The 24,427-nt window shown below is 37.2% G+C and overlaps 1 protein-coding gene across 7 annotated transcripts in view; it reads right to left on the bottom strand.

Moving 5' to 3' along the window:
- ERC1 (ELKS/RAB6-interacting/CAST family member 1) overlaps positions 1 to 24,427 on the bottom strand; it is a 289,289-nt gene that overhangs the window by 197,776 nt on the left and 67,086 nt on the right. For 5 of the 7 annotated variants that reach the window (XM_065682550.1, XM_065682581.1, XM_065682560.1 and 2 more), the window contains exons 4-8: positions 16,418 to 16,492; positions 14,017 to 14,172; positions 12,191 to 12,274; positions 9,392 to 9,559; positions 3,369 to 3,536 (exon numbers count right to left, since the gene is read on the bottom strand). In XM_065682550.1, the coding sequence (XP_065538622.1) occupies positions 3,369 to 3,536; positions 9,392 to 9,559; positions 12,191 to 12,274; positions 14,017 to 14,172; positions 16,418 to 16,492 (651 nt within the window). The remainder of the gene's footprint in view (positions 1 to 3,368; positions 3,537 to 9,391; positions 9,560 to 12,190; positions 12,275 to 14,016; positions 14,173 to 16,417; positions 16,493 to 24,427) is intronic. The other 2 variants (XM_065682574.1, XM_065682596.1) reach the window with 1 other exon arrangement.

Below are 24,427 nucleotides of genomic sequence, written 5' to 3'. Positions count from 1 at the left end.
ATTTTATTTCAATTCCTTTTCATCCTGACCTACCAGCACAGATAGACAGATGTGATAAAGACAATAATGAAACACAATTTAATGTTTTTCAAATTTCAGATTTGACCAGCATGGCCCCTACTTTCTTGACTGACATTCTCCCCTTGCCTGCAGTTAAAATGAGACTTTAATGCAAGATTTATTTTCAATGAAATGAGAAGAAAATCCTGAAGCGTTGTAGAACTCAGTTTTTGCATCAGATTTTCAGCCATAAAGCTGAAACACAGTTCTGTAGTCTCCAAATTTCTAGTATTTGCCCTATTTCTATTTTCTCAAATAAAGGTGCTACTAATCAGCATCACTGCAAGAGCTTTGAACTGGGAAGATTCCAGAATTTAAAATGTGACACGTGATTTCTTCAGCAACCTGGAAAATGTATTTTGGTGCCTACTGGGTATCAGTAGTGGTGCCAATTGTCATGTTAATTTTTTCAGATCTTTGCTGTTCACAATCTTCTTTATTTGCCCTCTAGTTGACCAGTAAACTTCCATTACTTTCCTCGCCTGGATTTTAGGATGACCAGAAAGTACAGGTTCTAGTTCACCACCTTTAAGCCATACAAAAATATTAACAGTTCATAAAACAAACTATGCAGTGGCCTGTGTCAATGAATTCAAACAGAGACCCAATAGTAAAGGGTGGAATTAAATAATTCTTGTTTCAGCATCAGAAGTTGCAGAAATTTAGTACAGCTCAGTTTTTGGCACCACACAAAAAAGTTTTTCAATTAGAATATGCAGATTAAAACCTGATCTGTCTGAACACACCAGGTTATAATCAAAGGGAGGAATAAAAAGACTGTTATGCATGAAGGCAAAAGTTTAAGGGCAGCATATTTGTTCTAAATGACAATAAAATTCTGAACTGTCCTGGAAGGTCCGAAAGACAGCACTTGGACAAAGCAGAAAACAGGCTGTGCACTTTAGTCAGAAAGTGAGCTCTAGAGATGCAAAAAAAGAAGTAGTAAATCACCGTTTACAAGCTCTAGGAGAAAAACATTTACGTGAGAGGAGCTACAGGCTTCTAAAGTTCAAGGCAGAGGGCAGAAATAGCTACCTGTACAACCAAAAAAGAACAGGCATCTATTTCAAATAGAACTTTTCTCTAGCACCTCAAACACATGCTAGCTCAGAACATCAAGTTCTCATGACTTCCACAGTATACAGATAAAATGAGACCTGAACTTCCTTTGGTGTTTTCCCAATCTTCGCTTTTCTGTGGAAAAATGTTATAGAGAAAAAGAAAATGCAAAGCTGAATCTATAGAAAATCCCAAACCAAGGTTTACATTCTAGGTCTGGAAAACCTAAGAAAAAAATCAGTTAAAGACATCAATCATGAAACTTTAATTGACTGAATTTGTGCTCATTTACCCTAGGCTATAAAAAAAAAAAATAAAAATCCACATTGAACCACAAACCTCAGATAAAAGCATTGTCAGCTGGATTCTCCATAAAAATATTCTACACTTGCTAGTTACAGAAACTGAAAAAAAAAAAAATAAAAAATTAATCTTTGGATTTAAAACCCTCACAATTTAACTGTTTATGCTAAAAGAACTGGTTCCAACAACTTCAAGGCTGAAGCAAATTCAAATCTCTGCATGTGACTGTAGTTAGCAGTAGGAAATACGTATTTTTGTAGAGATATGTTGTATATTGTTGTTTATGAAGCTCAGAGACAGGTTTATAAAACAATTCAAACTGCAGTTTATTAATCCTCTGTCAAGCTATCTAGGAGAACAAGTCTTCAAAACTTTTCCATCTAAAAGCCTGGGCTCTTACTTTCTAATTTGAAAAGACCAGGTGCTTTTACTTGAAAGCAGAAGCAAACAAACCTCAAAAAACAGGCTTGCCACATGAAGAGACAAGATCAAACTGTCTTAATATGCATTGCAGGAGTCTCAAGAAAACAAGTATGAAAAATGAGTAAAAAGAAAACCTTTAGCACTGCCTGTAAATGAGCCAATGAAAGATCATTCTAAAGGGTTAAGTAGAGCAAATGAGAAAATGTGAAAAAACAGTGTAAGAGTAAATGGAAGTAAACCAACCTCACCGACATTTAACGTTTACACAAACGTCAGATTCCCCACTCCTTGGTTAAACACGGCGGGGGTCTCAATCAATGTTTGGAGTGTGCATGACCAATTTTAAAACCGTAAAGAAAGCATAGCACAAAAATTAAAAATCTGTAAGTGTTTCTAAAGAGATGAACAGTCAAAAAATGAGACTATTCCAAGCCTTGGAATTAGGGCTGTTCTGGAATTATTAATGACTTATTTATGGCTAAACTGTACGCCTGAACTTCCATTCCTGCATGACGTCTGCTGTAACAGAACATGACCTAAACCCTCATGATTCATAGCTATATACTAGAAGAAAAGGCACTGGCCAGGTGTCAGAAATTAACCAATATTCTGAACTATTAAAATCACAAGAATTTCATAGAATTGCTTAAGGGTCTAGGGAAAAAAAAAATCAACACAACAAAACAAACAAGCCATAACACATTCACAGCTTAATACGTTGAATACAAACTCCAAGAATAGCTTCTCTAAAGATACAGAGGAAAAAATACTCTTAAAATGAAAAATTATTGTGATATGTGCATTTCTCTCTTCTTACCATGTATAGCAGCAGTTTGAGATATATTGTGTGCAATTTGCCAATGATCAACCATAATGACATTCATTGCTCTAGGACTCAATGCCCTTTGGGAAACCTCTCTAATTTCTCTGTCAGAGTCTACTTTCTTATCCAGACCTCCCCCATTTCACTGATAAGGTCTACATTTTCTTACCCAGAAAGATATGCAGGATAGTCTGAACCCTGGTTATCCTATTCTAGCACTTCCCAAGAAATATTAAGTATGATAAAACAGCATTTCTAATGAAAGGTCTTCCTGAACTTTCTCAGTAAGTTACAGAGGAATCATCCTAATTGCTTCTACTGATGCAACTCCTCATTCACTCACTCACAAACTGAAGTCAGTCACCCAGTGCCCCAGGCTTCAATTCACTGTAGCTTTGTTAAGATGGTAGGTATGAAAGGAGTTATTTTTTCAGATTATGTGCCCTCCTACAAATACTTCAGTCATTGCTAATAGTGAAATGGAAGCAGAAGCAGCACATACAACCACTGAAAGGCAACAACCTGCGGTTTGAATTCTTTTCATTTTTTCCTTCAAAACCTCAAACTGAAACTCAGCATTCACCATCTTCCCATTTCATGAATGGACTCAACCACTAAAATACAAAATATAAATTCTAGTACAGACTTAAACATCAAAATGCATCAGGTGTGTATCTGACTTAGACCTCTACAATCTTACCTTCTTCTGAAGAACATTAACTTTGCGTTCCTTCACCTCTAACATGTCCTTGAGGTCATGGATCTCTCCTGCTTGAGTCCCCTTCTCCTCTGCCATCTCCTGAATCTGCTTTGTCTTCTTGTTTAGCATAGTCTCCTTCTCTTCCAGTCGTAATCGCAAGGCATCCACCTAGATTCAGACACGCAGAAACGGGGTTTGTTTAGCACTGAAGGAGAGAAATTTTAGAAAAGTTACAAAATCCACATCCACAAGGGAGTGAGTGCTGACAAATTACAATCCCATCCAGAAAACTAACCTGCCTTTCTTTAAGACTTCAACATACATAAGCTTATGGATGAAACAGTTATGACAAGTGGCATGAGACTAAACAGTAAAAATAAGCAAGTGCTTTATTCCCAAATTACATGAGGCTAATGCTCCATGATTCTGATTCCTTCTTGGAAAATCTCAAAATACTTTTGACACAACTCAGTCCTGTAAGATACATGTCTGGATTTTTTTTTCCTCAAAGTAGAATCAAATACAATGTGTTGTTGAGGAGTTCTCTCTTATGTAGGAAAACTGACCCCTTTTTTCACGATGTTTAGATATTTAAACATTGGCTCTTAGTACCAAACAGTCACTTTATATTGTAGGTTTTAATCACGAGTATTAACTGAGCCTGGAGGCAATGAAAGCAGAGGTCTTTGCAGCCACTGCAGAGCAAAACACAGAAAGAGTGGATATTCTTAGGATAGCTAATATTATTTTGGCTTAAACAGCAACATAATAGTTTAAATATGCATTTTCAGCAGGATGCAATTTTATATTAAAGACAAAATTGAACAAGTAACACCGTACAGGATATTGCGGGTGCAATTTGGACACATAAAAATATTTAGAGCTCACAGGGCCTCAATAAATTTAGAAACACAACCTAGGAATTCTATGGCATTCCTCAAACTTCAAAACTGTATGTTGAGAAGACTTTGCTCTTCCTTCTGCATTTCCCTTACACAAATGAAACACAGAGCTAACAAGACAAAAGAAATGGGAGAAGGAATCAGAACTATCTGAATATAAATTTGATGAGAAGAATAAGCTCACCACAGAGCACAGACTAATCTCAAAGACCTTTGCGGAATACGAAATCCAACACCACCAACCTGCTCGAGATACCAAAAGAAACCCACTGACCCCTATCCACTCAGCATTCAGACAGAGCTCAAATCTGCCAGCTTGGCTGCTAATCTTATTTGACGGTATCAGATCTGGTTCCTGTTAGCTGAATCCATTACAGGACATCAGTCATCACATGACTGATCAGTGAATTTCTTGGTCCTTCTGCACACCACTGGCTGATAGGCCAGCAGAGACATGAGGTGAAAAGATGACTTGGACAACTCAGGCTAGGGAAAGAACTTGGGTAGCCAGTATGCTTCCCGTTTTCATGTGTTATTCTAATTCCACTTTATTTTGATTTGCTAATGGAAAAGCTGCCTCTAAGGCTCTACATTTACAGTATGCTACACCTTCAAAATCCTTTGCTCTTTTGTCTGACTCCTCTTACACAGAGCAATAAGCACTTGCCAGTGGGGAAAAGAACTGCCCTGTTCTCCCCATCAGCACTGCAATCTCACTGCCACCTTTACATTTTGAGCCTTCTCACTTACACATACGTTATTAAAATCACATTCCTGACCTTTCACCCAGCAAGTGGGTCATGGAGTATATTTTGCAGTGATATTAGAGTACCAGGTACTACCCTAATATGATTTATAGGATTGCTAGTGTTTGTAATGAAAAGCTTAACAGGTGCATCACGGCTTGTCTTCTTCTGAAAAACACAGTTTTATAGATTGATTAGGTATGTTCTTCTCTCGATAGCTCTAATATTAAAGCTAAGAGCCACTTTTATTAATTCTTGACAGGAAACTGAAAATCTCCCTCACAAGAAAATCCACACACTCTCAACAGTTGGGTTGCAAAATATCTGAGACAGTCCAGATGCCTGAAGCACAGTATTAAGTGAAAAGAGAACATCTGCAAACAGAAATTTATCCACAGAATGCTTTTCATTTTCTGATTGATTATTCTCTTTGAACTCTATATTAACTTATGGTTTGGGGTAAATTGCATTCCTGGTTTTATTTGTGTGAGGTCCCTGCCTAGGAAACCACAGAAAACACTTTCAAGAGTACTTTCAAAGGCTGGCAGGACACACAATCATTACCTTAGCACTATTCCTGGCAGAACACTGCACTTGTTTATTCATGTCAGCTCAGTTTATGTATGGCATCCTCCCACAGTGACAAGAATTGAGGTCTGTGGGAGTCAGGTGATGCCAACTTCAACAAAGTCAGCTTAAGATTTTCTCTGCGCATTGAAATGACTAGGCAAACAGCTACTGAGATGCTGACGCCCCTTCTCCTGACTTCTGCGTCTTGGATGGTGTTGTCTTAACCCTGGATTAACCTGACTGCTTTCACAGTAATAGACTGCCATGCCTTTAATTATGCATGGTAAGTAAAACATTACAGTACAGCTCAGTCCTTCATGTAACAGGCTTGCAAACTTGATCTGCACATACCACCCAATTTCCGACGAAGCTTCAGCAAAATAAGTGCATTTCAATTACCAAGCCAACAAGTACCTCTCTTCAGCTGGGTACCATACCTAAGACTTAACTTCTTCACTGTAAGAATGATGCATGGAAAACTGTTTGGAACCATTGGTCAGTTGTCACAGAACATTCCAGTAGCAGTAAATGATACTCTATGACTCTGTTCCTAATTATGTATAGCCATATATTAAGCAAGTATGATTTCAGAGAGAGTATCAATTGTGAAGTATTTGCTTAGAGCTTGCTATGGCTTCAAAAAAGAACCAGCTATTTTTTAAAGCAGATATTGAAGTAATTCTGTGCCAGGACTCAGAATTTAAATATAACTGAGAAATGCACAGAGGAAGGCATAAAATTATATTTGGTATACAAGGTAAAAGTTGCTTTTTTACAGCTGTAGATACTGCCATGTGAAGTCTCCAAGTACCTGAAATGAGCACATTTTAAAAAGGATCGGTTTTATGATACTCTATTACTATCTTGCAAACATATCATATATCCTGGGTTTACCAGGAGCCATTTTGCTCCTTCTTAGTAACTGGTGCAAGCTCTGTGTTTTGACTTCCAGCCTGGGCAGAGAGCTGATAACACCGACTGTTTTTAATTGTTGCTAAGTAATGCTTATTCTGGCCAAGGACTTTGTGAGTCTCATGCCCTGCTGGGGATGAGGGGAGGCCGGGAGGAAGCAGAGACAGGACACCTGACCCAAACCAGCCAAAGAGGTATTCCATACCACAGCATGTCATGCCCAGGGAGGTAACTGGGAGTTACCCGGAAGGGCACTCTCTCTCTTCAGGGGGGGGTCGAACTCGTTCGGCGGTGGTATCGTATTCTCTTGTTATTTTCTCTTATCAATATTATCATTGGTGGTAGCAGCAGTGATTTGTGTTATACCTTAGTTACTGGGCTGTTCTTATCTCAACCCGTGGGAGTTACATTCTCCTGATTCTCCTCCCCATCCCTCTGGGAGTGGGGAGGGTCGGGGTGGGGGGGGCGGGTGAGTGGACGAGCTGTGTGGATCGGTTTAAACCACGACATCACATAAACACAAAAAAGAGTTAACCTGTTTTCCTGATAGCACAGTCTAAAATTAAGACTTAAAAGCTATGTTTATGGATTTATTTTGAATGCAGTGGTAGTTCATGATACTTCTTTCTCTATTTTTGGCGCTGATCTTTCTTATTAATTATGTGAAGAGTTGACTCATAACCTTCTTATAAAAATTGCAGCAATATCCAGTATGGTCCATTGAAGAGAGTGAATTCTTTATGAACATACAGCTTCCAGTTATCTGGACTACTTAGATTATATGACTATGCCACTGAGCAGAGGTGCACAAACCTGGCTTTGTGCAGAGCCTATTTGGCTCTTGCTAGGGTTATAAACTCAATGCAGGACAGATGTACTGCTTCTAGACCCTGCTCAGGTCAGAAATCAGTCCTACTGTTCTTCCACAATCCCCAGCACAAGGTGTTAAATACCTAAACATGGTGAACTCAGTTCTGTGAGCTGAGCTTAATGTTTGCAGGTGTCAGCATAGATCTACATGTCGCTGGTTCTTACAAATCTTAGCACATTCCTCACTAAGGTGATCCACTCCTTAACTGTCTCAGATTTGGGAGAGCCTACTATAGTTTCAAAATGCCAGTATAAGCTGCAATAAGGAAAGACCCTTATAGAATTTTATGTTCTGCTGAGACATTAAGAACAAGTAAAATGTTTCCAGAGGACTGGATTCATTTTTGTACCGAGTATTAATCTGAATTTACCATATGAACAGACCAACTACAGAACCATGCCAGCTTGGGCAGTATACAAAAACAAAGGGGAATGTTCTCACTGATTAATTTAACCTCCCACTGAAGCCACATACCTTCTGGCACTGACCTAAGCTAAAGTGCTCATTGGGCAAAACACAAACTTTATATGGATGAAGTCTTCATTCCAAAATAAATATTGACTTATCTTTTGTTTTGCTTACAAAAGGATTGTACATTTTTAGAGCTATTTTTAAAGGTTTCTTCACAAATTGAAAAGTTAACCACAATATCCTCTCCACCCAATAGCCCTCTAGATAAACACCCCAACAAACAGCTCACTGTTCTTTGTAGTTCTAGTGTGGCAGGTTGCAAACCAATTTATGAGATATTATACCAGCATCTTTTCCCCACTGCCCTAAGTTCTATTTAACAGAAGACTAAAGGGTGGAAGCTTATGAAGTTACTCTCTTTTCTCTGAAAATATTTATTTTAATATGATTTTAAAATACCAATCCCCTATGAAGATGTCTGACAAGATATGACAGAAAATGCACCTCTCTTCAAACTCACAACTCTCTGTAGGTGACTTGAGAAAAGCTAGTCATGTTTTAACACAGTTACCTTTCCTCTGTCTTCACAATTGATCCTCTCAAGTATAAGATTGAAACACGCTGATTAAATACAGAGTTGAGATGTTTATTGTTGCATCCTATGATGTGTTTGGGGTTTTTTTAAGGACATGGTATTTCTCTATAGAAGAATTCTCAGTGAGAGTAAGGTAGGAATGTAAGACTCTGCGGGGCCTCGCTCATTGACAGCACTGGTCGGTGTTAAAACTGTTCAAATACATTCTCTTACACTTTTGTAATATGGAATCTTTTTACCAGTGTTGCCCACAATTTTTCAGCACGCCCATTTAACATCTCCTTTGGCTTTTTACTGTTCTTGCTGTAACAACAAATATTTTTTGATGCATGACCGCCATCTTTTGGACTTCTACTAATACTACAATTTTCCAAGCCAGTAAATTGAAAGGCTGTCTTCACACATTTCATGCTTGCTCTTCAGTAATATCCAGAAGCAACAAATTTATGCTGTACTTATTATCTATTTGATGTTCATATATACACTTAACATCTTACATTATTAAGCATTTGTTATCGAAACACAGTTTAGAAAATACTTATTTTTTACCTTAGAATATGCACCATAAAACACAAAAGCCCCTATTTCAGGTGTAAGCACAGGCCTACATGCAAGATTTCCCATACATGATGACTGTAGTAGTGAAGCCTTAGGGAGTTGTATGCTACTGGAATGCTCTTCCTTTCTGTGCTCTCTTTTAGCTACGTTATTGAAAATAAATCCCCCCAGCTCAAGCAGTTCAATTTCCAATTTAGCCGTGCCTAGGAAAAGCTGTATTAGTGACTGCATGTTAGTGGAACATGTCATACAAGCGTGTATTCAACACAGGAATATATGTGCTTTTGCATAAATCCCCTGGCCTAGAGAATCTAAACATAAAATCAAAGGTACAACGTGCTCAGAACAAGCAGTCCTGAGTGGCTATGGGATTGCATAACCTAAGCAAGAAGAAACGAAACAATGCTTTTTATCTGTTTTTCTATAAAAGTCATTAAGTGCAGAATTGCCCATTTCACCTCTGTCTGGAGGATGGCAGCTCTTTGCTCTTTAGCTGTGAGGGACTCTTTCAGAACTTCAATGTGCTGCTTGCTGTCCGAGAACTGATTTGTGAGGGTCTCCAGCTTTGTCTGCAAGGCCAGCAACTCGGTGTCTTTGCGTGACAGCTCCTGTTTCACCTGACCAATCTGAAAAAGAAAGAAAAGATGGGCAAAGGAAAAAATAATTTATACCTTCCTTACGAAATAACTATAAATTCACATAACTACTGACAAAGAGTATGATACTCTAAACTTATCACACGGAACTGCAAAGCCTTCAATTATCTTGAACGGAAGGCCAGCAAAAATTTGTGTCATGAGCAAAAGATACAAGAAAAAGAAGAGGGGATCAAAAGCATCAATTTTTTAAGACAGGTTCTTTTAACAGAGACAGTCTGTTCTTAGATATCTTTCACAAGACAGACCAAAACAACTTACTTAGCAGGGGTAAGTTTTTAACGAAGATGAAGCAGAACTGTAATAAGAAAAATAGCCTTCCCTGTGAAATCAGAAAAGATGAGATACCTACAGGTCTCTCTCAGAAGCATGATATTTTCTTTGAAATGTCAAACCAGCAAGTTCCTGTCCATCTCTCCATCTAATAATCCAGCCTCATGCTTACAGCGTATGTAAAGACATTTACGTCTCCCATTATTAAAAAACTAGCATTTCAATCTTCTAAGAAATAACTTTTACTTCATGAAAGCTTCTTAAAGCAGACACAAATACACATCCAAGCATGAAAACTCTTTGTGGAATTGCACTTTACTGAGGGCAATTTCCTAGATTTAGTGAATTAAATCAGTACCAAAATGCTGATTTATTTTAACATATATAGTAAGTTGGATTATTGTTTAAAAAGACATGCAGTAAGAAATCTAAAAGTAAAGCACTGAAATGAGATAAAATCTCATTCTCAGTCCCAGCATCAGCCAGGACAATTTTGATGTAAATCTGAAGAAAAAAAATAAAAAAATAAATAAAAAAAAAATAGGACTGGGAAATCTAAATGTAGACCTATGTCCACATTTATAACCAACTTCCTGGTTTGCCTCCAATGTACCTCACTGTTTAAAATAGTGATCTCTTACTTTTACATATTATATAGTGGATGTATCTCTAAAATGAAACACTTTTCCCTTTTTTAGCTTGTACAATTTTGTTCAAAACCGCTCTATCCCCAAAGTATGTTGTCCAATGTTTCAAAAAAGAAATTAAAGGTCATCACAAACTAAAAAAAGCCTGTCCAGGACTACCTCCATTTTGGGACAAAAAAAACCCCAAATTAAATTGATACAACCTATAATTTTTATATATATATTTTTTTTAATTAAACACATGTATTAGTAGAAATGACTAAGAGGAAAAGCTTGGATAAGTGTGGTTTTATCTTTACAACACTGTTTCAATAAAGGGCAATTAAAGAAAGAAAACTTTTTTACTGAAGAGTATTAAAATAGCATCAAAAGATGTCATCAAGGACTCCTGTGTTCCAGAGTGAAACAGCATACACGAGGAGACAAGCAAGAAGGAGAGCAGAAGAAGGACATGTCTCTCAAAAAAAATCTCACACAAACCATTTTTTTAAATGGAATAATGGGAAGGAGTATAAGAAGAATCTGATTTACAGAACTATTCAGCAGTTTATTGTTCACTTAGTTCAAACATACTAGCTTGGGGTTTTCATCTTTTTATCTTTCAAAGTAAATACGTCCACAGAATGATTTCACTACCTATTTAAACTAGATATAAAAATACTGATGTTAGCAGCACTATTTCTGCTGTCAGCTACTGGCCAATACAACCCGTTGCACAACCCTGCTAGGCACAGGAGAATAGCTAGGAAGAGATGAACTATTTTCTACTAGTTATAGAATAGTCATGATACTTCTGGAGTAGCTAAACAAAAAAAGCATCCTTAAAAAACTACAGATGACAGAAGTTTTTCAACTAGGAGATATCCTGAATTACAGTACAGCTTTCTCAAACCAGTTTGGTCTTTCTTTGAAAAGATAAATCCTATTTGGAGTCATCTCAGACAAGATGTTTACCCTAAATACTTGTGTTTTGGCAAAACATTTATTTAAACACAAACATATTTTGTTACATAAAAATTTCCCAGTAGCACCCTAAGATCATTCTCTCTAGAAATCCCCATTTCAGAGCTGTAAGCCCACACTGCCAACGTGCTCAAGTTCTTTAGGAAGAATGCAGCGCATACCATTCCAAGTTGCAAGAAGTTAAGACAGCATTAAGTGCTCACAACTCTCTTCTTGGTGAGACACTATGTACACTCAGCAAATGCATTAATTTCACAGCAAAGAAATAACCTAAGTTCATGCTGCTAAAATTAAACCATCATTTTTAAAAAGCGTTCAGCATCCAGCTTTTGTTACTTTTTTGTGAAAAAAACATTAAGAGATTTCAGCACATTTTCAAATTATTTTTGTTCTAGTAGGGAAAGCAAATCTCTTTGGAAGTCTGGCCCCCAAATGGGTGCTGAATACTTTTGAAAAGAGTAAGTTATTGCTAAAACAGCTCATACCGTTAAGGAAACAGTTAACAAAACAAATACAGATATTCAGCTGAAAAGTGATGTTATGGACACCAAAACCATGTGAACAAAAAGGCAGGCTACAAGGCTGAGCAGGCTGTTAGTTCTACTGTTATACCAAGTCATAAAGAAGGTAAGAGAAGAAAAGCTACCCCAAAGCCAGAGAGCTAGCAAGCCCCAGTGAATGGCCACTGCACACAAAAGATAAATCTTACTGCAGAGACCTCGGCCTGGAGACCAGCCACTCTTTTTTTCAGGTCCTCCCCTTGAGCCTCTTTGGCACTTAGCTCTTCCTTCAGTTGCTCTACCTGTTACGACATTGTTATGCTTTTAAATATTCATCATCTGTCAGCTTCTAGTTAGCCTGTCTCAACCCAAGTAACTAAAAGTGACAACTGAACAGAAGGATCAACACTGGTCACTCATTTTCTCTTCCATTCTTCATTTAGTCTTCTCAAAAGTTTAATGTCTCTGTAATTTCATATAGGCTGCCAGACAAGAACTTGATTATGAAACAAAGATGTATAGTTATAATTGAACTTGATTATGAAACAAAGATACATAAACATAACGATAACTATACATGTCAAGTATGGGGCACTTCACCCAACGCTTTTGAAACTGGAATACACAAGGAACTTCAAACAAGAAAAGGGACTTAAGAGAAATGAAGTTAATTGTCCAGATACAGCCACAGATGACTATACAATACTTAGAAAACATGTTGTGCAATTACAAAACAATGTAGGACAGCAAGATATGACTGCAGCTGGCTATGAGTCAGGAGTGAATAGTTATCAAAAAGGAGCAAATTTTCTGCTAGAAAATAAATGAGCAGACAGTTGACAGAAGAGATCCAGGAATGGAGCAGCTGAACAGATCTGTACGTTCACAGAGGAAGGGAAGAAGTTGAAGAGTTGCTAACAAGGGAAGAAGGAAAGAAGAAAGAAAAAGGATGGAAAGGAGAGGTGCTAAAATTGTCTCTGCATTCATAATTTGAAGGGGGTATGCTTCAATTCCTACAAGCAACTAAGTGGGATAAAGGGTGAAAGTATAAAAGAACAGATGTTATCTTGAGATAAATCAGTGAGCTGGCACAAGGGAAGTGGAAGAAACAAATACTTATTACATGTTTCTACTTTAAGACAAGTAACACTTCTTGAAGAAACTTTCTCTAACTTTTTTTTTTTGACCAATAACTTCAAGCAGGACAAATGCAGTAGGTTACAGTTCTTCAGTTCCTATTAATTTTCAGCCTCTGATCCAGGCATTTGTACGCTGCTTGCAGGAATTACATAAAACCTAATTCAGAAAAGCAAGACTGCTCACAATATACTTAAATTTACTGTACAAGGTGGCCTGAATCTTCATTAGAAAATGTTAGGGTCTACTAAAAGACTGAGAAACATTTCTTTGGGAGAAACAAAGAATGAATTCACTTTTGGCTGTAAATGTCAAAGTAGTCAGTGTCCCTCTTTATACCTGATAATCAGTGTTTCTCACTACTGAATTTGTCCTGCATAAATTAATGCGGGCACTATCACTGTTGTAGAATTCTGGTTCCACTACTGGAAGGAATGTGTAATGGAAAGCCATTATAGCGACAGTCATGCTCCTTTCAGCCTTCACATGATGAAAAAACCCTACTAGTTATAGTGTGACAGTTGCAAAATGAAAGAATTTTTTTCAGTAGGCTACATTTGAACAAACCAAATAAAAGCTAAAATTATAATGGATTAGCAATGTTCTAAAGATACTCAAAACACAAAAATTCTTCTGAAAGAAAAGAAAATCAGGTGAGACAGTTAAAGCAGATTTTGGGACACTGACATTTCTGAACCACCATTACAATATTTTCAAATTTGAACTTAAAATTCTCTTAAATATTTTTAAGTTATTTTTGTGACTTCAAGGCAGAACACAAATAAATTCTGCTTCTCAGCACTTGAATGGGAACCCAGACTATAACTCCTTACTGAAGTATGACAATTTCTCTCATCTGGTTGCTAAGCTCAGCTTATCTCACTAGTCTCATTTGTTTTCTCTGTACCTTATTTTTCATGAATTTGGAATGACTGCGGTACACCTCCATTTGCTTCATTTCCTCTTCACGTTCTTCTGTGCTCAAAGCCCCATTTGACTTCAACATCTGAATCTCCTCTTCCAAATCCCGGAGGCCACGCTCCATGGAAGAAATTTTTGAATCCTGAAAATGGTTAGAAGAGAGAGATAAAGATACAAAGTCAGATGATTTGTTATCATACCACTGGAGTAAAAAATAAAGGAAATAGTTTGTCGGACATGTACCTGCCCTTGAAATTTACTCCTGAAGTTCCTACAGAAATCAGCCTACACCTCTTTACACAGCATCTGGCTGAGTGCTCAAGTACTCATTTTTCAGTATTTTATACCTTCCAAGGGAAGCAAGAGTTTACTACTGAAAGAAAACATGGCTAGGGGCATGGACCCAGTATATGATAAATAAATAAACAGGAGAAAAGGTTGCCTTGTAATGCAAAGCCAGTATAAACCAGAGAAATTTAATTCTAATTGAATTAACAGTCACAGTAAAATGTGACTGCAAGAATGACAAAAAAATGGGTTTGTGCTACTAGTGATTTAAGTGGAGTCACAAACTGAGCACTGGAACAGGTTGCCCAGGGGGGTTGTGGAGTCTCCTACACTGGAGATATTCAAGGCCCGCCTGGACAAGTTCCTGTGTGATGTACTGTAGGTTACCCTGCTCTTGTGGGGGGGGTTGGACTAGATGATCTTTTGAGGTCCCTTCCAACCCTTGGGATTCTGTGAAATAGCATTCTGTGAAATAACATAAAAAGCACCATAAGCAAGGAAAAGATGCAATAATCTAGTTTTGGGTGGACAATTAGCTTTGAGTGGATAAAGCAGTAGACAATCCTTCAAGTATTCTGGCTCATATATACAACATATAAAAAATTTCCATGGATAAAAAAAAAAAAAATACATCTGGGGAAAAAAAAAGTCCCTCTACCATTATCCTCACAGTTTTACAGGATGATCAGAGGTTTTCAATCTACTTGGTTTACTGCTTCTTCAGAAGTTTTATGTGTTAGGAACAGCAAGAAGAGACAGAAGCACACAGAGCTTCATACATGCTCATGAACACAGATATGTATTTCTAAGTTGTAGTCTCTTCAAGCAGATTATTTTTTTAATTTAATTTCTCAAAAATATTTAGTCTTTCCTGAAATACAGGTAGGAGTTGAAACTATGCTTCATTCTTTCATAGCCCAAGCCTTCATTTTTTTGGTGTTGAATAATCAAAGCACGGCTGAAAAGAAACAAAAGCCTGAGAAGATTTTAATGTAAAGGTTTTCACTCATGAGGTAAGATTTTTCTAAAGGACCATTATGAAGATATAGTTGGATCTCCCACTTCAGTTTTGATGCTTAAGTTAAAATCAGTAAAGAAGGCTTATGCAACAAAAAACTAGAGAGGTGGTAACATGAAGTATTATATTCTAATTTACAGCAGTATTTCGTTTCAGCTCTCATATCACTTCCCAGAAGTAACAGTGTTTCTCTTTTGATAGTAAAGACAACTTATTGTTACCAGATGGTCAATTAGTTTTCATTACTATGGACCACAAAGGTGACTAATAAAAGAAAGAAGGCAAATGAATGCCTCCAGGGTAGAAAGATGGGAAATGACTATGGAAAACATTGAGATGGAATGGAAAGAGTTGGAAGGGAAAAAAGGAAGGAAAATAAAAGAAAAAGACATAGATAAAGGAGGGAAATAGGGGAGATATGAAAATGGAAGAGAATAGTTTGCAAAGACAGTTTCCATTTTTTAACTGCATTTGCCCAAACCCTGTCTGAGGTACTTTATGGACCATACAGTATGAATCACAATTGTATAAAACTGTGTAAACCACAGACTCTATTTGTGGCTTCGGAGCTCTTCGCAAATTCCCATTGTTCCATTAGCTACCTGAGAATTCAATCACAAAGTTGTCTAGAAAAGTTAGGTTTAGGATGACATAAAGACATCTTCCTAGCTACATGACTCATTTTAAGTGGGTTTTCAGTTTGCAAATGGCTAATTTTGTTGACACACAGAATGCAAAGCAGTATTTTGAATGTTGACGTTATAAAAATAACCCACACCATTACGAAGACCTATTAATCCATCATTTCCATCCTTGTACTACAACACATTCCTGCCTAACTGAAATAAAACTGTATATGTTGCAGCAGACAGACAGAAGGCAGGCTTCTATCGCATCATGAAGCAGCTCTGTCTCTTCACTCATCAATAATAAAAATGATAGATAATAAAACAGCATTAAAGTATGCTTGTTTTAAATTAGAAGACTGACAGAATTAGATGGTATTCGGTAGTCACCTTTCATACAAAAAACCTGTTTTTCAGAGAACAAACCCTACTGCTGCCTATATGCAATTATTTACCTTCATCTCAATAACAGTTTGCAGAGCCTTTGTCTTGGCTGTGTCAGGAGCATTTTCAAATCGACGATGAATCTCCTGTACCAGCAGAAAAGAAAGCAAGAATTAGCCTAATGGCACTTTGTCCCACTTACCAAACACAAATAAAATTATTATCATCTTCTCTTCCCAATACATAGCACAACAAGGTATGAGAAAGAAAAAAAAAAGGGAAAAAAAAAAAAAACCAAAACCAAACCTGTTTTCCCTAACTTCAAAATTCATGTACCTGAAAACAGAACAATTCTGAAGATGATTCTTTAAGCTTAAAAAGGTGAAGAAAGATCCAAGAGTGAAAAGTATCCTATTCTGAAGTGTCTGAGTTTTTACTAAATGCAGTAAGTTTTATCTCCAGCTGTACCTGTCACAGCAGTTGTACAGCCATCCAAGACTGTTATTTTAGAATAAAATGAAAAAGCTTGATAAAAGAAATTAAAACAAATTCTTGTTAACTTTCAGAAACTGAGTAAACAAAAGATACGAAGGTCAAAAAATAACATGCCAAAAGTCTATTTTGAGTAACGTATTTATAGAACCATAGAATCTTTTAGGTCGTAAATGACCCTTTATTTTAATGGTGCAATTACATATTAGATAATTTCCACTTGTGCAGACATGGTCTCTGACCTGAGAACATAAAAGCAACTGCTACTAGAGAAATGGAATACACAGCAGGAGAACAGCATGTCACTAAAGAGATGCTGACACAACAGTGTCTGCTTTTTACACATTGCAGTGTTTTCCCAAATAGAAAATTATTCTAAGCTTTTTCTTTGGAAATGCCTGCATCCCCACTGTCTGAAGTGATACCTGGCACTTCGACAAAGGAAATGTCCTACTTCTATCATCTTAACTAATTCCATTGTGATTTGGATGACATAACCTGCTGAAAAACAACACCTCCCACCTCTTGACTGCACAGTAAGGACTTAATTTTGGCAACATGCCTATGACTCTAAGCAGCCTGAAAACAGGGCTACTAGCAGACTGAACCTTGCTTAAACACATATTTAGGTGTGGCTGCTGAATGAAGTGCATAGATACCCTTCTTAATTGTGAAATACAGGTTACATACTTATCTTTCAGTGGCAGAATGGAGAAATACCAATATTTCATACCTCTGACATATTCATATTATGTTGAGGACACACCACACAGATGAATGAAAATTCAGGACTTTGCACAATAATTAAAAACGTAGGGCCACACACAAATATCTGAATCAGAAAACTACAAAAATATTTGTTGATTCCTTGCAAGTCACGCTTTCTGATAAAGTAAGAGAGCATTATTCCTTTCTTCTACTTTCACACATAAAAAAACTTTCACGTGTAACTGATACTGATCTGTAACAGATTAGCAAGCTTCAGCATCTTCTTACCTTAAAATGAAACTGAAATTATTTTAACAAGGGTGGCTCAAATATATATATATAAATATACATATATATTGTGTTTTAACAATATGTTCAGTAATTCCTTTACTTCAAAAAAAGATAACAAAAAAGGGGAAAAAAAACTACTTGTTCCCCGGTTATGCGCATCATGCATGCTTGTCACTGCTAATTACCATTACTACTAAAAATTTGTTTCTCAGTTTAGCCACTGGGGACTTCTAGCCACCAGGTATCATCACAGCATTGTCAAGAATATTGAAGAATGCTCTATAATCCCATTTTTGTTCCCAGTTTTATGCTTTAATACCTCACTATTACAAGCAAGTGGTTTCTACACTTCTTTGACATGAACAAGAAAATCTGCAGGTGGAGGGACACCTAGTTACCTGTTTGGCACTAGTGCTACTACGTCTATACTGTGTCCTCTCTGTCTACAGTTTCAAAATGATATTGATATATTGAAGAGAGTTTAAAGAATGACCGCAGCAGCATAATTGGTCTTCAGGGTGTAGAAAGGAGGAACCAAAACAAATGTATTGTGCAAATTGATCACAACTTTAAAGTACTTTCACAGGCAACAGAAACGGAAAATGGGTTGCTCTGTCCAAAAACACTTTTAAGATTCAGTAATTAGAAACTGAAGGCTAGAAACAGAAGTTTTAAACAATGGGGCCACCTTAACCAGATTTGGAGTTGATACTTCACCACTATCTATTTGTAACCAAGAACAGCTATCTTCCTTTAAAAATAAAACAAACAAAACCAAACCCTACTTCAAAAAAAGATATAAACTAAAAGTATGAATCATATTACACCTGCCAAGTAGGTCTGCAAGGGACCACAGTACCCCTACGAGAAACAATACTGTAATTTTCTAGTCAGCATAACTACACAGAACAGGCGACCAAACATACTAAGAACACTGAATATGTAAAGAATAGCTGTGATAGTATGATTCTAATGCACCATAAATAACAACAAATTCTGTGGGGATTTTTCTTGACTAAGGAACACCAAAAGAATTGAAAATTAGAGAACATAGTTTAGAATTGAGGGAGTCCTCAATACTGATCAGTATCAGCACTATTTCTTAAAAATATTAATAAATTATACACATACATAATAATGAGGGGAGGAATCTGATCAGAAACTTTTCTTCCTTCATAACCTGGCCATATTATTAATAGGCATTCCCACAGTTATTCCTGCTTTGATTTTGCATGGGATTTAGAGTAAATGTGAAGGTGCACTTTTTAAGCAATGGTGTTTTTACAGTGGAGTAGTGTGCTTAAAAAATACAGCAACTTATCTCTCAGTAGCACCACAAGATAAGCACTTTCCAAAGCAAAAAAAGACATGCCTTCCATTTCCTGCAAAACCTACATAATGAGGAAGCACGCACCATGCTGAAAATAGAAAAATACGCTTTCATACACTAATTTCTTAACAACAAAAAAAAAAAGGGGGGCAAAAAATATGTGCAATTCAAACCAGAGCTGTAATCCTGATTATTTTTTTTTTTAATCTTAACTGGCATACCTATTTAATTGCAACAAAATGTAAATGTTACAAACAGAGAAAAATTTCACAAGCATCTTTCAGTTCAGTGTTAACTCTCACTATTAATTTTAGAAATTATTTAATAGATCTATAAGATCAATTCAATCTTTAATTGTGGAGAAGGACAAATCATATCTGACTAACCTGATTTTCTTTTACAGGGGCTTATAGGGATGCTGCAGAGGGACTCTTCGTCAGGGACTGTAGTGACAGGACAAGGGGTAATGGGTTAAAACTTAAACAGGGGAAGTTTAGATTGGATATAAGGAGGAAATTCTTTCCTGTTAGGGTGGTGATGCACCGGAATGGGTTGCCCAGGGAGCTTGTGAGTGCTCCATCCCTGGCGGTGTTCAAGGCCATGTTGGATGAAGCCTTGTGTGGGATGGTTTAGTGTGAGGTGTCCCTGCCCATGGCAGGGGGTTGGAACTAGATGATCTTGAGGTCCTTTCCAACCCTAACTATTCTATGATTCTAAATGACTGTGGTTAAATGGCGAACAGTGGGTGCTGCATGTCCTTCAACATAGCTTTCAAACATCCCTGAGACCAAATTGGTGAGATACAGACTGAATAAGTGGTTAAAAGGCAGGTGGACAATTAGCTGGACTGTCAGGCTCAAAGCCTGGTGATCAGCATTATGAAGTCCAACATGTAGCTGCTTGATACTGACAACCCTCAGAGCCTGATACAGTGGCTAATACTGTTCAGTGCCCTATCATAGAACCTAGAATAGTTAGGGTTAGAAAGGACCTTAAGATCATTTACTTCCAATCCCCCTGCCATGGGCAGGGACACCTCACACTAAACCATCCCACCCAAGGCTCTGTCCAACCTGGCCTTGAACACCGCCAGGGATGGAGCATTCACAACTTCCTTGGGCAACCCATTCCAGTGCCTCACCACCCTTACAGTAAAGAACTTCTTCCTTATATCCAATCTAAACTTCCCCTGTGTAAGTTTTAACCCATTACCCCTTGTCCTACCACTACAGTCCCTAATGAAGAGTCCATTCCCAGCACCCCTACAGGCCCCCTTCAGATACTGGAAGGCTGCTATGAGGTCCCCACGCAGCCTTCTCTTCTCCAGGCTGAACAGCCCCAACTTCCTCAGCCTGTCTTCATACGGGAGGTGCTCCAGTCCCCTGATCGTCCTCGTGGCCCTCCTCTGGACTTGTTCCAACAGTTCCATGTCCTTTTTATGTTGAGGACACCAGAATTGTACACAATACTCCAAGTGAGCCTTTATTAATGATCTGAAATATGGGATAGATGGCACCTTCTGCAAGTTTTCAGATTACATGAAATTTGGGGAAGAGATGATTTGGGAATAAGCAGTGTGTCCTTGCTGCTGCTAAAAACCAAAAAAACCCAAGAAAAGACAGTGGAAGAGAGAGGAGGAGAGAACTGAGTTTCTTCAGCTGAACAGAAAAGAAGGCTTGGGGGAATTCTCAATGCCCTCCGTGGCTATCTGACTGGAAGCTGTAGAGATGACAGAGACAAAAAGTCTTTTCAGCAGTGCACAGTAGAAGGATGATAGGCACCAGGCAAAAGTTGCAGCACAGAAAATTCTGAATCACTAATACAGAAAATATTTTATCAGAGAAGAACCAAACACTGGACCAGGTGCCTAAAGAGGTTGTGACATCCCCATCAATTGAAATTGCTGATTTGAGCAGAAGGTTGCATGAGATGACCACTGGGAGAGCCCTTCAAAACGCGTGACTCATTTATATAAATATCTTCACTACCTGGGATCTGAAGGTGACTGGGTAGCATTGCTTAGCTTCAGCATTTTAACCAGTATTTATCAGAAAGTGTTCAATACAAGTAACTTTAAATTCTATTTCAGCAACACATAAAACTGAACTTGAAATTTATGTATGAGTCCTGTATAATTTATCTCGCCATTATTAGAGTTTTGCTATGTAACAAGAACACAGTTACAAAAGTTTGGAACCAATAATCACAGTAGTTCCTTCAGAAATAATTTTTGTATTTTTCCATTTGCTATTTCCTGCATTTGCAAACACAATCAACATAATTTCTTGAAAAATAAATTGATTATATTAATAAAGAGCATAACTTGGAAAGATTTGCTGAAAATTGCACACACTTGCAGGGTACCAGCTGCTCTGAAGTTCAGTTATCCCTCAGCAGAGAAATTCATCTCCATGGTTTGCAATTTTATGGATACATTCAGAGAGTGATTTCTAAATCCAAACAAAACCTTGGATATTGGCAGATTTAAGTTTGTTAACAAAAGCATCATCTAAAGTGAAAATTAAAACACAGCTGCCAGTTCACCTCAGTATTCCAATCAGCAAGAGATAAAAGCAAAATCCCTCAAAACTTCAGCATTAGAGTCAAGGCAAGATAAAGATGAGAGACCAATTCAAACCATCATATTAGTTTTAATAGCACGTCATTGTGTTTAAGTCTGACAGAAGTGTGAATCCAAAAGCTAAAGAAAAAATTAAAAATTAAAAAACTTAACATTAGAATCCTAATCATGTAGAACTTTATTTACATATGTATTATTAGTTCATCATTCTTCCATTCCTCCCTCTTATTTAAGGTGCAAAAGCATGTATTTTCTATTTGAATTAGTTTCCAACTTCTTAATAGCATTTTGTTTTCTGGTTTTTTGTTTTTTTCTACTGCAAAGTTTTACACTTGCAGAAATAAAATTCCACAAATTTCATGTCCATTGAAGAGAAGTGCAGGATAAAGGATAATATTAGTATCTCCAAGGAAAGTACATCTAATCTGTGATTTGTAAACAAATTACACATATTGACAAAGAAAATCTTCTAATATAATAAAACATCAAAAGACATTAAATTTTATGTATTTTTAACCTCTAATCCCCAGCCAGATTTATGCATTTCTGAATTGTTGCATATGATTATAAAAATCCCATTTAAAGGGAATGGAGGTGCTAAAATGAACTACTTAGAAATTTGACCTTGTGGCAGTAAAAAGAAAAAAAAAATCTCTTTGAAGACTAAGTAGCTCAGTCATACAGAACAAAAATACGGCTGAAGTTAAAAACATTAAATATCTAACATTTTCGTCCCTTATGCTAGAAAAAGCATATGAATAAACCCATATAAATTTTATGGATTACTTCACTTTGATGAGATCATAACTACAACACAGAGAAAACATCCTGCGAGAAGACTGCAGTTCCACTTTTTTCCATTCACTTAATTCCTACACATCATTAGATAATTACATAAAAATCAGAAATTTCCTATACAAGAATCAGAAGGTGTTTATGATTTTTTTGTAGTCCGGAATAACAAAGGTAAAAGGAATGAGTCAGAAACAGAAAAGGCAAAAAGCTCAATTTTTTTAACTCAGCAGAATGATATCTCCTAGTATGATAGTAGTAAGAGCTCCAGTTACTGAATCTATCTACTCCAGAAACCTAAAAATTCTCTCAAAAAGTGTACCTTATTTATGTTGGAAAATCTTGGAATAGGACAAAAGTGTTGTTTGAGGTAACTCTAATTGCTCCAATTAAAATTTCTAAATCTTTCTTTGAGCCTAAAGCAGAAAAGGGTAAGAACTGTAGCAGGTGCATGGAAAAAGAACTTTGCAAAACTTGTCACAGATAACTGAAATCTGGTCAGGTAAGGCAAACAACCTTTCTCTTCACTGGACACTGTTCAGCAGTACTCCAATGGTATGTTTAGATGGCACATTCATCCTTTCTTACCAAGTTCCTTGCAGCTGCTGTTTGGCCATCACAGTATCAAGCTTGATACCCTAAAACTAACTCAAGTATATGTACGTTATAGCCTAATACAAGGCTGTTTGCTGCTTGTCTTACCCTAAGTGGAGACATAATAAAGAACCTAGAATAAAGTGAGCACTGTTTGATTCAAAATAGCTACAAACAGGAATAAGTTCTTGTAAAAAGGCCATACTAGACGACCGCAATACAGTTCACAAACAGGACTTTGTGGAGTTGCCATTTCAACAAACACTGAAGATGAAAAGAAACAATAGCTTTTTCTGCCACAGCCTCTTTTCTTAAGTTCGCTGTAAAAGCGTACCCTTATGAATGACCCATTTCAGTGACTACTTTACATACAAAACCACCCTTTATTAGTTGAGCATTACATCCCTAACTCCTTAATTCAGTTTTGCACTCAGCTGTAGTAAAATTCCATCCTGTCTGAATGGGCCCAATTATTAAAAAAATAATGTAAAAACATCAAACCTATAATGTACTACCAAACACGGGTTATATGACACAAAGCGGAAAGCTACTGTTAGTTCTTTCCTTGTTCCACACCACTGTAACATTCAAACCTTGAACCTAGAACTGACTTCTGAAGAAACTTTCTAGGTACAGAGTTTCTTTCTGTTTCCAAATAAAAGGCAATAGTCAGACATCTGTCCCAGTTCAGGGAATAACTGTCTAATTTTGTCTATCAAATCTTTATGATGAACTGTGTTGACATTCTATTACACAAATATTTCAATGAACACCTCACCCCACCTTCAATACCAGCTTAGCCTCAAAGTTTGAGCCAACCACCCTCTATAGCTACAAGATCACAGTAGGCAAATGGTTATGGCCATGTATATTGTCAGGACTCAGTTATACATGACATGATGGGATTAAAGGCTTCACAGGTGTATCGGGTAGATACCACTAAGCATCCTGGCTAATGAAAAGAAGAGAATACACTTAGGAACTCCCCTTCATGCATTCTTAGTTCTTATGATTTGAGACATCAAAGTGAATCTCTGCCTGAGCAGGAGAAAGGCAGTGGTATATCAGTCTATCTTGGAGACTCCAATTAGTATATGCCATAGCTCTACTCTGAACAAAGATGTATTCAGCTTTCAGAGCATGTATGTACAGTAGCAGCCCTGAGACAAACAGGTCATCAGACAACTACTGCTGTGAAGTCTGTGCTGACACCCCTTGTGAAGGAATAAGGAAACAGGACAACACTCCCAAAGCTGTTTAGCAAGTACCTGACAGTAACAGACAGATAGCAGC

The sequence above is a fragment of the Lathamus discolor genome, chromosome 1, assembly GCF_037157495.1.
Source record: "Lathamus discolor isolate bLatDis1 chromosome 1, bLatDis1.hap1, whole genome shotgun sequence".
NCBI lineage: Eukaryota > Metazoa > Chordata > Aves > Psittaciformes > Psittacidae > Lathamus > Lathamus discolor.
This window is presented reverse-complemented; position numbering and strand designations above follow the sequence as displayed.